Below are 14,473 nucleotides of genomic sequence, written 5' to 3'. Positions count from 1 at the left end.
GGTAGGCGGAGGTCCGTATACGCTTGACCTTCAGCCATTTATACAGGGATGCTAGGACTCTGGACATGAAGCACGTGCCCTGGTCGGTCAGGATTTCGTCCGCTATGCCGACGTGGCTGAATAGCATCAGCAGCTCGTGGGCGATGGCCCGGGCGTTGGCGGTGCGGAGGGGGATGGCCTCCGGATAGCGCGTCGCATAATCCATGATGACTAGGATGTACCGGTGGCCCCGGGCGGACTTAGGGAGGGGTCCGACAATATCCATGGCGATACGGGAGAACGGTACATCGATAATTGGCATTGGAATTAGGGGGCTATGGGGCACGCCGCGGGGGGCGGTTAGCTGACACTCGGCACAGGAGCGGCAAAACTCCTCAATGGCCTTCTTAACGCCTGGCCAATAGAAGCGGGCGGCGACCCGGTCGTAAGTCTTTTGTACGGCCAGGTGGGCCCCTAACTGGTGGGAGTGGGCGAGATACATTACTCGGGACACATACGGTTTGGGGACGAGTAATTGTTCGACGACCTCCCCAGCGGGGTCCTTGCAAGCGCGGTACAGCAAGTCGTGTTGGACGAAGAAGTGTGGGAAAGGTTTCTCACTCACCCCCGGGTTCAGCTTCCCGTCGACGGCCACGACGTTCCGCCTGGCGCCAGCCAGGTTGGGGTCGGCCCACTGAGCGGTGGCGAACGATCCTTGCCGCCGGGGGGGCGGCGCGTCTATTCTGGGGAACTCTAGGAAGGGGTCTTCACCGAGGGCCGGCGTGTCGTCTGCGTCGGAGGCCTCCGCTTCTTCCGGCCCGGGTTCTGGCTGGGGACTTCCTCGGCCGCTGCTGGTGGACGAGGTCCCGTCTTCGCGGAGGGCGGGGCAGGCGACGAGGGGTACGCTACTTCGGCGGCGTCGGCGGCGCCGCGTCCTGGGGGGCCCTCGTCGTCCCGGGTTCCAGTATTTCTCGAACAGCGGACAGTCCGTTCCGATCAAGAGGGGGACGGGGAGTTCGGGGACCACTCCGGCGGCGACCAACGCGGAGCCACGGGGGGTCTGTACGGTCACGTGGGCGACGGGGTACCGCCGGACATCTCCGTGGACACACGTGACCGGGATGGTGGGTCCATTGGTGGCGGAGGCGAGGTCACCCCGGACCAGCGTCACCACGCTGCCTGAGTCCAGCAAGGCATGGGTGTCGGTCCCATCAACCCGGGCGGGGAGGGTGGTCTGTCGTCGGCTCTCACTTCCGGTGTGGAGGCAGGGGCGGGGCCCTCTCATGCTGTCCGCGGAGGGCATGGAGACATCGGGGCCGGGGGGCCGCTTTGGGCAGGCCCAGGACAGGTGGTCCTCCCGATTACAGACGTAGCACCTGCGGATCCGCGGGCTGCGGTCGGGGGGGCCGGAGGCACGGGGCCGGACCGGGGCCGGCGGGGTCGGCGGGGCTGGTCGGCGTCGGTCTCGGCGGTCGTCTGTCTTGGGGACGGCGTCGCTCTTGGTCTGGCGGAGCATATCCGAGCAGACGTGGTGGTTCTCCAGGAGGGCGATCAGGGCGTCCACGGATGTGGGGCTGACTCGGGCAACATATTTCTTGGCGTCGGATGGCAGGGCACGGACACACCGGTCTATGACTAATCTCTCAATCCACGGGGTCTCTCCGCCCGTGGTCAGCCAGCTCTGCGTCAGGCGGTAGAGGTCGGCGACCTGAGCGCGAGGGGGCTGGGCCTGCTGATAGGCCCACATGTGGTACCGCTGGGCCCGGGCGGGCAGGCTGTAGCCGAGGGTGGACAAGATGGCGGCCTTCAGCGTCTCGTAGTCTCGAGCGTCTCTGGCGGGAAGGTCCCGACATGCGCGTTGAGCCTCTCCCGAGAGGTAGGGCGCCAGTATGCCGGCCCAGTCGGCGGCGGGCCACTGCTCGCGGTCGGCGGTGCGTTCGAAGAGTTCGAGGTACGCCTCGATGTCATCCTCGGGGGTCTGCTTGGAGAGGACGGCGTTGGGGGTCCTAGGGACATCACCGTGTCGGTCTAGCCTGCGGACAACTTCACGCACAGCGTTCTGTAGTTCAGTCTGACTTCGGAGAAGGGCGGCCAATTCGGGGCTGGCCATGTTTAGGCGGTGGTTGAGATCAGATGAATACCCACATTCTCCACCATATGTGGGAGGTCGGGTGGGAAATACAACTCAGAGTGCAGTTTCAGGGGTTAGACACACGATGGCGCCCCTTGCTTTATTTCTCCAACAGGTTCAAACAAAGTCAGTTTTCACAAACAGAACTCAGACAGTAATATTCTTTGCATGAGGTCCCGGCTCCGAGGCGGGAGTCGTCACTGCAGAGGATGAGAGGGGATGTTAGCATACGGTCAGAGCACAAGGTAAGTACAAAGTTGGGGCCTGAGACACCCGGTCTAGGCAGTCTACCAACTGGACCTTTGTATAACTCTTTCTCTTCTTCTTTTCCAGGTTCCAGAGGAGGCCAGGAGGCTCCCCCGGAGGTAGGTAAGGGGGTGCGTATCTTTCTCTATCCACAAGGCACAGAAGAGTACTTTAGAGAAGAAGTACTCGGATACGGGGTGGTGAGTAATTAGAGTAAAAGTACTTGGTATGGTACCGGGCGGGGATGGTACGGAGGGCCCCTTAGGCTCGGCCAACAGGAAGATACACAAGCATTTATATTCTTATTTCTCTCTATCTACTGGGTGGCCGTGTCGGTACGACAACGGCAGTCAGGGGGTTAACACAAAGTAAGCGCTCTAGTTTCTAACGGTCTTCTTTCACCGGGCCTGGCGGCGCAAGCCAACTTAAAGTCTCTTCAAGGGTGAAATAAACATAACACGGGCCTGTCTTCTTTCACAGGGTGTACGTGACACTTTATCTAGAGCCTGCTAGCTTCCATTAGTCTCTACGGGGTTATCTTCATTCAACAATCTTCAGTGTACAACACCACGGTGACACTCTTCATTCACAGTCTTCATTTAGCATCGACAGGGTGACTTCCTTCATTCACAATCTTCGTTATTATCCTTAGCTGCTCATTTGCCACTATGAGTGCCTCTTCTTAATAACACGGGTGATAGATAGTGAACGGTTTGTCTTACTGCGACCTTATGGAGCTGTGGGGCTGCCGTTTCCATACGGGGGTCCCGTCTTCCGCACTCGTCCCCGATACGAGCCAGGTGGGTCTCCAGTATGCATGCGGCTCTCCGTGTATACTTGTCTATGGGGGGGGGCACACGCTCCTGCGTGTGCTTCCAGCCCCACTCCTACAAGCCTGGTGATGTGAGAATATAAGAGAGCAATTGAGTGGTGATACAAACAATCAAACAATAAACATAGTCCATACGTGAGAGTCCATAAGTGAGAGGAGTGTGGACTTACCATCCAACGCCGAGTGGACGGCATATGCTGCGCGAGCGTCTGTGTGTAGCAGGGATCTGATACTGCTAGGTGCGCAGGCTGTTTATAAAGGGCGCGGCTGACAGGCTGCGGCTGTCCTTAATTGCTAACCAGGGCGGCGGCCGGAATGAGGCGCAGCTGATTTAGAATTGCTCTGGGATAATACACTGAGTCTATGACCCGGCCATGGGCGTGCCTGGTTGTCATGGTAACTCGCCCCTCCCCCTGAGGTGAGACCTGACAGACTCCACAGTATATATATGTTTACCTTAGCGTAGGTGCAGGTGTCGGACAGTGTATATATATATGTATATATATGTTTACCTTAGCGTAGGTGCAGGTGTCGGACAGTGTATATATATATGTATATATATGTTTACCTTAGCGTAGGTGCAGGTGTCAGACAGTTGCCAGACTTTGCATCTCTTGTCGCAGAGCGGACACATCACCGTCTGAGCTTCACACACCTCCTTTCTATATGACATCATCATGACATCATCATGACATACTGTAGTTAAACGTATTGTACATGTTAAAACTCCTTTCTACAAAACAGGCGTAGAATCACCATGATGGTCAAAGGGGAGGAGTTCATAACTCCTCCCCTTTGACCATCATTGTGATTCTATGACACTCACATGAGGGGGTGGAGTTATGAATGACACTCACATGAGGGGGAGGAGTTATGCATGAAAGAGGAGGAGTTATTAATTACACTCACATTAGGGGGAGGAGTTATGAATGCAAGGGGAGGAGTTATAAATGACACTCACATTAGGGGGAGGAGTTATGCATGAAAGAGGAGGAGTTATAAATGACACTCACATTAGGGGGAGGAGTTATGAATGAAAGAGGAGGAGTTCTAAATGAAAGGGGAGGAGTTCTAAATGAAAGGGGAGGAGTTATGAATGACACTCACATTATGGGGAGGAGTTATGAATGAAAGAGGAGGAGTTCTAAATGAAAGGGGAGGAGTTATGAATGACACTCACATTATGGGGAGGAGTTATGAATGAAAGAGGAGGAGTTATGAATGAAAGAGGAGGAGTTATGAATGACACTCACATGAGGGGGGAGGAGTTAAAGAAGGCGAGGCCGTACAGGAACACGACGATCCCGATGAGAGCAGCAGGGACGAGCAGGATGGTGTACCACCCTAACCACAGGTAGTACAACGCCACCTTCTCCCCAAAGTAGTTCCTAGTGACACACACACACACACACACACACACACACACACACACACACACACACACACACACACACACACACACACACACACACACACACACACACACACACACACACACACACACACACACACACACACACACACACACACACACACACACACACACACACACACACACACACACACACACGATGAGCAGGAAGGTGTACCACCCTAACCACAGGTAGTACTACGCCACCTTCTCCCCAAAGTAGTTCCTAGTGACACACTGGGGGGGTCCATGAGATGAATATGTTTCTGAATCACTGCTAGATGCTTCAAATGCTTCAAATGGGGGGTCCTTATCTGGGTCACTGGCATATGTCCGTCCGTGGCCTAATAAATGTTGATTTGGGGGTCCTTGACACGAACCACTGATCTAATCCACTAAGGCAACTCAAAGCAAGGGTTGAATAACCGGCCATTTGCCATTCTGGGAAGGTTTTTGGAGGAGCTACCCACACACGTTCAGCTGAGTTGCAAATGAAATAGTGAATAACAACAAGGGGAGAAATGACCAACCAAAGTTACGTTTGATGGAAAGTGTGTGTTGCTGTTTGTTTGTTTGTTTGTTTGTGCAACACACGTAACTTTCAAGGAAACTTTGACCGCCCGATCCTTACAAGCTGTACCTCGTTGTAACGGTGACTAATCAACGATGAAAACGATATGAAATACTAAAATACTAAATACCAATTGGTGTTATTAAAGGGGAGAAATGACCAACCAAAGTTACGTTTCCGAACATTTTGTATTACTGTTTGTAGTGTGAACACAAATAAAGATATTGCGTGCGTGCGTGCGTGCGTGCGTGCGTGCGTGCGTGCGTGCGTGCGTGCGTGCGTGCGTGCGTGTGTGCGTGCATGCTAACCTGACAGCTGTGATTGGCTGACCCTGTAGGAGGGCGGTCCAACGCGCCCAGCTGTCCTTCAACTCTTTCTGCTTCTTTTTCTGGAACACCGCAGACAGCCAATAGGAGAACAGTTACAGTTACAGTCAGCCAATAGGAGAACAGTTACAGTCAGCCAATAGGAGAACAGTTACAGTTTAGTCAGCCAATATAGAATATTGAGGAATTTACTACAAAGACAGTTTTGCTGAACCGTTAGAGAACACATAATCATGCTAACATGCTTGGCTTCACAGTAGAATGTTGCTTAAACAGCACAGATGCACACACGCACACACTGGGGCGACTGTGGCTCAGGAGGTAGAGCAGGCGGTTCGAATCCCGGCTCCTCCTCCTGTCTACATGTCGAAGTGTCCTTGGGCAAGACACTGAAAACAAAATTGCTCCCGATGTGCTGGTTGGTACCTTGCATGGCTTCCGCCGCAACCGGTGTATGAATGTGTGTGTGAATGGGTGAAAGTAATGCGCACACACACACACACACAAACACACACACACACACACACACACACACACACACACACACACACACACTTACAAACACCCATGCACCGCCCGCACGCACGCACAATTCAATCGTCATAATTCATGATTAGTGTAGGCAGTGTAAACAGCGTAATATTAGCTCTATCACAATGACAATAACATGAAAACACTTCACAGAGAGAGAGAGAGAGAGAGAGAGAGAGAGAGAGAGAGAGAGATTCACTCAGCACTGTGTTCTATCGTTAGTGTGGGCGAGTTATGCAAACACTGCCTCAACAACAACAATAATAGCTTTTATTGTTGTTATTATTATTATTATGTTTGGTTGTAAATTGGTAGAAAGCTTTGTTTGAAAACCAGAGGATTCTGTCCTCTGAAAACTGCTTTAAAGCTGGAGTTGGTTTACACTGAAGTTACCCTGAATCTCATTCTAGAAATGCACTGATATACAAGTCCTACTAAATGAATAAAAACACTGATATACAAGTCCTACTATATGAATAAAACATGTATCTATGTGGCCAAACTTGTCCCTGAAAATGTTTACATTCTTTTGGACATGCCCATGATCTTCCCAGCCATATTTGCTAGTGATTATAAGTGAATAGTTTTGAAACTACGCCTTATAGAACTGAAGTCAAGTTAGAAACCTTAAACCTTATAGAACTGAAGTCAAGTTAGAAACCTTAAACCATATAAGAACTGAAGTCAAGTTAGAAACCTTAAGCAGAGAAATCCCCATTTGAACGGCACACAGCTACAGCTTGCTATGTTTAAGCTTTTAGTTCCAACCCCATCTCAGCAAAACACGGTGAAATAACACAGGAGAAAAGAGAAAATGTCAAAACAGCAGTAGAGTAATGTGTACAGACTTGGTGTTTTCTAGGAGTGTTTGGCCAATCTGTGTTATTTCATCGCGTTTGGGTGAGATCGGGCTGTCAGACTTGCAGACACACACACAGGCAGGCAGGCAGGCAGGCAGGCAGGCACGCGCACACACACACACACACACACACACACACACACACACACACACACACACACACACACACACACACACACACACACACACACACACACACACACACACACACCTCGTGTAAGCAGAACTTTGCTTCGAAAACCTTCTTCTTCATCAGCTCCCGGAGGTCCTCTTCATGGCCTGCTTGATTGACAGGTGTCAGTCGGATCACAGAGCATAATGATTGACAGGTATCAGTCGGATTACAGAGCATAATGATGAACTGTCATTCATTAATTAATTCAGGGAGATTAACTGTTGGGTAATTAAAACACGTTGGTCTCACCTACCGTTGGTCTTGATGATGGTGTGGTGGAGGATGAAGTGAACGATCCTTATCCTGGAACATTACAATGATTACTGTAAATATTATGATAATTATTTACAATATGAGACATTAATCTGTCATTACAATGATGACTGTAAATATTATGATAATTATTTACAATATGAGACAGTCATCTGTCATTAAAATTATTACTGTAAATATTATGATAATTATTTACAATATGAGACATTAATCTATTATTAAAACGATGACTGTAAATATTATGATAATTATTTACAATGAGACATTAATCTGTCATTAAAATGATGACTGTAAATATTATGATAATTATTTACAATATGAGACATTAATCTGTCATTACAATGATTACTGTAAATATGATTATTATTTACAATATGGAACATTAATCTGTCATTAAAATGATTACTGTAAATATTATGATAATTATTTACAATATGAGACAGGCATCTGTCATTACAATGATTACTGTAAATATTATGATAATTATTTACAATATGAGACATTAATCTATCATTACAATGATTAATGTAAATGTTATGATAATTATTTACAATATGAGACATTAATCTATCATTACAATGATTACTGTAAATATGATTATTATTATTTACAATATGAAACATCAATCTGTCATTAAAATGATTACTGTAAATATTATGATAATTATTTACAATATGAGACAGGCATCTGTCATTAAAATGATTACTGTAAATATTATGATAATTATTTACAATATGAGACATTAATCTGTCATTACAATGATTACTGTAAATATGATTATTATTTACAATATGGAACATTAATCTGTCATTAAAATGATTAATACCAGTAAGACGCCTGAGGTCGAGAAGCGACCTCGCCTAAAGGGCCAGGTTGCGCACCTCCTGGGTGACAGAGCAACATGAGTTAGACTTTAACATATCAGCGCCCCTCACTTCACACGGGTGTGATTTTTACTGCTTTAACAGCTGCTGAACATCAGGCTATAAGAAACTAAAGATGAACAGCTTTACACGGTAAAGACTTGAGCGTTATAGTTGAACTCTGAGTGGACTTGGAATGGAATCTAAATGGTTAAACAAACACACACGCTAACAGTGGAGTGGTTGTCATAGCGACACCACCTCCAGGATGGGAAATGCCTCCGATACTGACTGAGAGAAATGTTATCTGTGAGCCTAGGCAACCATCCCATACCCTGTGAGCCTAGGCAACCATCCCATAGTCTAGGCAACCATCCCATACCCTGTGAGTCTAGGCAACCATCCCATAGTCTAGGCAACCATCCCATACCCTGTGAGTCTAGGCAACCATCCCATAGTCTCCCCACCATACCAACCACATTAAAATACTGACTAAGATAAATGTTATCTGTGAGTTTAGGCCAGTGGTTTTCAACCCGGTATGTTAATATCCTGGTGCTCAGAGGGACAGTATGTTAATATCCTGGTGCTCAGAGGGACAGTGTGTTAAGTACCTGGTGCTCAGAGAAACAGTATGTTAATATCCTGGTGCTCAGAGGGACAGTGTGTTAATATCCTGGTGCTCAGAGGGACAGTATGTTAATATCCTGGTGCTCAGAGGGACAGTGTGTTAATAACCTGGTGCTCAGAGGGACAGTGTGTTAATATCCTGTTGCTCAGAGGGACAGTGTGTTAAGTATACCTGGTGCTAGTGATGTTCTGGTCACAGCTCCAGTTACAGGCGTCAGAAACCTTCAGGAGGTAGCGGTACTTCTCAAAGAGCTTCTTTGGGGCCTGGATCCCATAGAAGACCATTTCGTTCTGGTCGTCAATGAGTTTCTATGGAGACACAAACACACAGAAGACCATGTGGTTCTGGTCATCAATGAGTTTCTATGGAGACACAAACACACAGAAGACCATGTCGTTCTGGTCATCAATGAGTTTCCTGTAACTTGCTGTAACTTGCTGTAACTTGCTGTAACTTGCTGTAACTTGCTGTAACGTACTGTAACGTACTGTAACGTACTGTAACGTACTGTAACTTACCGTAACTCGGAGGTTCTTTGCTTTCAGCTCGTGGATGAAGGCTCTCTGTAACTTCCTGTAACTTCCTGTAACGTACCGTAACTCGGAGGTTCTTTGCTTTCAGCTCGTGGATGAAGGCTCTCTGTAACTTACTGTAACGTACTGTAACTGTCTGTAACGTACTGTAACTTACAGTAACTCGGAGGTTCTTTGCTTTCAGCTCGTGGATGAAGGCTCTCTGCTTCCTCAGCGACACATCGTCGTCATCCTGATGCTCGCTCAGCTTGGCCACCAGGACGTAGTCATCGGAATGAGGCATGTCCTGGAACAAGACATGTGACACTAATCAGCCAATCAATGTGTGGCACTTATAGGGCGCGTTCGGAAATACCTCACCGGAGCACACTCGCCTATTAGTTTTTGTTTCAAAATAGGGCCTTAAAATAAATAAAATGTCTTCAGATCTGACCTAAGTCTCCTGAGGGGAAGTCTGAGGCATGTCCTGAACGCGTTATTACCACCAACGTTCAAGGAGGTGTTTACAAAACATTGTGGTGATTGTGTACTGTACTGTACAAATGGAACCAATTTAATTTGCAGGACTCACCTCGTGCACAGCTGCCTTGTCTGTGTTGTTGACATGACATGGGCTTGCAGGACAGAACTTTTATTTGTGACAGACAGACATGGGCTTGCAGGACAGAACTTTTATTTGTGACAGACAGACTGTTGTGCTCTCCGTGAGGAAAGCTTGACATGCCAAAGAACTATCTATCTGCAGACAGCAGAGCAGCCAGCGAGCCTTTCTCTACTCTGCTCTGCGGTCGGGACCAGTGCTGTCAGCACTCAGCGCGCAGCGCATGCATAGTTATGAATAATACACATTCCGGGGTTCGGGCTGAAAGTCCACCTCTCACAGTGTTTTTCCACTACGAACCATTGAACGTGCATTGTAATACACATTGGTCTGAATGGTCTGTGAGCGTAGCGATACATATAGCCTACAGGCGATACGTGTAAAACCCCGGACATTTGAAGGAATTTATAAAACCCCCCCGGACAGCCCCCCAAAAGAGGACGTATGGTAAGCCTAGCATTACGCTATTGAAAAATAGCAGATCTACAAGCTTGTAGCGCGCCACCGAGTGGCGCGCTACGAGCTTGTAGGTCTGCTATTTTTGAAAAATCGATCTCGGGTCAAAATGGAATCTGATCTCAGGTCAAAATGGGTTAAGTTTATGCCCTCAGATTGTTTCAGAAAACTGTCAGGATGTAGAAGGCACATTTTTTGAATCTGATCTCAGGTCAGAATGGGTTCACTTATGTGGTGAACTCTTTCCAGCACTGTGACCGCCACTGCTAATCAGCCTCACATGACAGACAGGACGTTCCCTGCAGTGCGTTCTAGCTGAGTCAGCAGCGTGGATACGACAGAGGCTTGTTGTCTTTAGACCAAGGGAGGAAGTGTCTTACCACGGGAGGAAGCGTTGACTGGTCGAACCCATCTTCTCTGACCATTCCGATCTTCTCCAGGAGTTCAATGCTGGGCTATGAGACACACCACAGAACACCACAGAGCGATTAGCTCAATGCTACGATTAGCTCAATGCTACGATTAGCTCAATGCTACGATTAACTCAATGCTGCGACACACCACAGGTTTTATACGTGACCATACCTACCATTCATTCATACGTTGGGAGGTGAAGGTTCATTCATTCATACGTTGGGAGGTGAAGGTTCATTCATTCATACGTTGGGAGGTGAAGGTTCATTCATTCATACATTGGGAGGTGAAGGTTCATTCATTCATACGTTGGGAGGTGAAGGTTCATTCATTCATACATTGGGAGGTGAAGGTTCATTCATTCATACATTGGGAGGTGAAGGTTCATTCATTCATACGTTGGGAGGTGAAGGTTCATTCATTCATACGTTGGGAGGTGAAGGTTCATTCATTCATACATTGGGAGGTGAAGGTTCATTCATTCATACATTGGGAGGTGAAGGTTCATTCATTCATTCATTGGGAGGTGAAGGTTCATTCATTCATACATTGGGAGGTGAAGGTTCATTCATTCATACATTGGGAGGTGAAGGTTCATTCATTCATACATTTGGAGATGAAGGTTCATTCATTCATACGTTGGGAGGTGAAGGTTCATTCATTCATACGTTGGGAGGTGAAGGTTCATTCATTCATACATTTGGAGATGAAGGTTCATTCATTCATACTAATGGATAAGAATAAATCCGGCGAGAAGATACCAATTAATAGACAAAAATAAATTATATCTATTTTGTAAAGCTAATTACAAAGGACCTTCAAATAACCCAGCCGGGAAACCAAATACCGTGCTGTGTTTACCTTCAAAATGAGTGAGTAGCCCAAATGACAGTCACTGTACCAAAAAATAGAAAGATATACCTTACAAAAGATTTGGAGGCAGATGAAATAAAGTTCTGAGTAAAGTTTTAAGGTTTTAACAATTATTTTTAGTTGGTATAAAGTCAATGTACATTGAGAATGTGCTACATGGTTCAGATGATAGTATTTACATTCATAATAATTTAGAGTATTCAAATGGTTCCAAAATGGATCCGAACTGAACTGAACTGAACTGAACTGAACTGAAGTGCTATTCACAGTATGTCCCAGGCATTAATTAATCACGTCAGATCTGTTGATATAAAGTTCATTGGCTGGAGTTGATTCATGTCCGCCATGTCAGATGACAAGACCAGGGTCGGCGGTCTCTCATTAGTCCAACGCATTGATGATGAGGATGGCGTTTAGCGATGTAGAGTTCATCTTCCTTGGTTCAGTCATTGATGATGAGGATGGCGTTTAGCGATGCAGAGTTCATCTTCCTTGGTTCAGTCATTGAAGGCCATAGACCGGGAAAGCACAGAGGCATGGCGTTGCTATGGCAACTTGGATAACTTTCCCCTGCACTGTGAACTAGAGAAAAACACTCCCTGGCTCCCAGTGAGCAGCGATCTCTTTTCTCACTAGGCCAAGGTCAAGGACATGTAGTAGACCGACTCATTGCGAGTTAACTTGACTGGGGGAAACCTAGCTAATAGAGACAGTATGGCGACTGAACAAGATATGAAATGGGACGGATGAAAACATATTTTGGAAAACAGCAATGGTAACTTTTAGGACTCTGTGTCCTATAACTGAATGGACACAACACACGCACGCACGCACACGCACACGCACACGCGCACACGCACACACACACACACACACACACACACACACACACACACACACACACACACACACACACACACACACACACACACACACACGTATTCGATCCAGTCTGACTCATTTTGCTTTCGTTATAAAGAGAAGCAAAACTCTGACTTTAATTAAACAATATAAGTCTTGATCCAAGAATTAGGCTATTACTAGTTATGTGGGAACAACATATTATTGTAGATTATATAGGCTACTATAATATATCACACTAAACCCAGGCGTTTAGGTTATAAACTGTTTTAAACACATATTTGTAACACTTTTTAAACGTGTCACAGTGTTTAGATTATAAACAGAAGAACATGTTTAATCGCCTGTAACACTTTTTAAACACATAAACGTGTTTAGTTTTTACAATCAAAGTGAGTCATAAATAGGTGTTTAGAATTTGAACACTATAGTGTTCTCGTGAGGTGTTTGAGTGAACTTGTGTTCTACTGTATTGTATGAATATTAATAAACACTTTTTTAAGCATTTTATTATTACACACATGGTGTTTAGGTTTAAACGCGTCACATGTTCCAGGGATTTACAGTATAGTACTATAGGAAGATTAAAAGTGTCGACCTACCTGCCTCCTGTGTCCACGGATCATGATGACACACACACACACACACACACACACACACACACACACACACACACACAGATGTTAAATCCAGAGGCGACCACTTTCTGTCCTCCAGATTCCAGCAACCAGCAGCCAGTGGTTGTTGTAAGTCAGTCCAACTCCTCCAGAGACAGACAGAGACGGAGATACAGACACAGAGGATCCCAGCCCAGCAGCCTGCAGACACAGAGAGAGACTATAGTTTCAAAGTGAATCACTTCCTCCGGAGGAAGGAACAACAATAAAACTCCTGTTTGTTTAAAGCTTTATAGGAATGCAGTAGTAGAACCTGTTGTTCCGTTTCTAGATACTCTGCCGAGTCGTGTGGTGGTGATGTCACCGCGCAGGGGCTGCAGCTGGCAACGTTTTCTCTGATTCAAATCATTATGCGATCAATCCAACCTCAACTGTCCTGGTCTGGAGTAGAACAACTGATTCTGAATGATAGAATAGATATGGGCGGTGGTCTCACCCCGACGCCCAGACGGCAGCCTGGTGTCAGCACAATGTTTCACTGTCACATCCGCTCCGTTTCTTTCCTTTTCTTTCCTTTTGTTTCCACTCAGAGAAAAATAGTCTTTTATCTTCGTCCTTCCTTCCCTCCTTCCTTCCTCCTCTCGCTGGGATGCACTGACGTCTGGCAGCCACTGGGTGGCAGCAAATACTCACACACAGACAGGGTCAAACAGTTGTGAGTAACTTGGGTTGGTTGTTGAAATAAGACTATTTGCAAAAGGGAAATGTGTCATAGCCATATAGGCCTATAATGTGAAATGGATCTTTCACTTTTAATTTACAGTAATGTTATCGTCTACTCAGCCTTACGTGAACTGTGAACAACCCGGACCGTTTTTTAAGTTGAATTTGATATTAATTTTAGCTTCCCCCGCCCCCTTGCGTTGTAACTTAATTCAAAGTCCATTTTAACCATGATAATAAAAGTTTATTTGTATTTGTAGGCTAGAGCACCTTTAATACATAAATGCAACTCAAAGTGCTTCACAGGGCAGAACATAAAAAATAGCAATAAAACACATGCAGGCCAAGCAGTTAGAAAGATAAAACAATTAATGGTAAAGATAATACAAAATAAAAGCATCAAAACAGAGATGGATGATCTCACCCCCCCCCTCCCCCCCCCCCCCCCCCTCACTGTATATGTTTCTTTTCCCTTTATGATGATTTCCAGTTTTGACTATATAGTTGTGTATATTCGTACGTCTCTAAATGTTATGATGAATTGAACATGGTGGACCCTCTTGTAAA

The 14,473-nt window shown here is 46.5% G+C and overlaps 1 protein-coding gene across 1 annotated transcript in view; it reads right to left on the bottom strand.

The window, feature by feature from the left end:
• Window positions 1–13,746, bottom strand: part of LOC308313632 (anoctamin-9-like) — a 38,365-nt gene extending 24,619 nt beyond the window's left edge. Inside the window, exons 1-10 of the mRNA XM_080760854.1 lie at window positions 13,497–13,746; window positions 13,169–13,384; window positions 10,799–10,873; window positions 9,519–9,647; window positions 9,000–9,136; window positions 7,315–7,364; window positions 7,098–7,165; window positions 5,479–5,558; window positions 4,442–4,576; window positions 3,757–3,850 (exon numbers count right to left, since the gene is read on the bottom strand). Of these exons, the coding sequence (XP_080616980.1) occupies window positions 3,757–3,850; window positions 4,442–4,576; window positions 5,479–5,558; window positions 7,098–7,165; window positions 7,315–7,364; window positions 9,000–9,136; window positions 9,519–9,647; window positions 10,799–10,873; window positions 13,169–13,192 (792 nt within the window). The 5' untranslated portion in view covers window positions 13,193–13,384; window positions 13,497–13,746. The remainder of the gene's footprint in view (window positions 1–3,756; window positions 3,851–4,441; window positions 4,577–5,478; window positions 5,559–7,097; window positions 7,166–7,314; window positions 7,365–8,999; window positions 9,137–9,518; window positions 9,648–10,798; window positions 10,874–13,168; window positions 13,385–13,496) is intronic.
• Between the last annotated feature and the right edge of the window lie 727 nt (window positions 13,747–14,473).

Source organism: Protomyctophum bolini, assembly GCF_963924005.1.
Source record: "Protomyctophum bolini genome assembly, chromosome: 4".
Taxonomy (NCBI): Eukaryota; Metazoa; Chordata; class Actinopteri; order Myctophiformes; family Myctophidae; genus Protomyctophum; species Protomyctophum bolini.
This window is presented reverse-complemented; position numbering and strand designations above follow the sequence as displayed.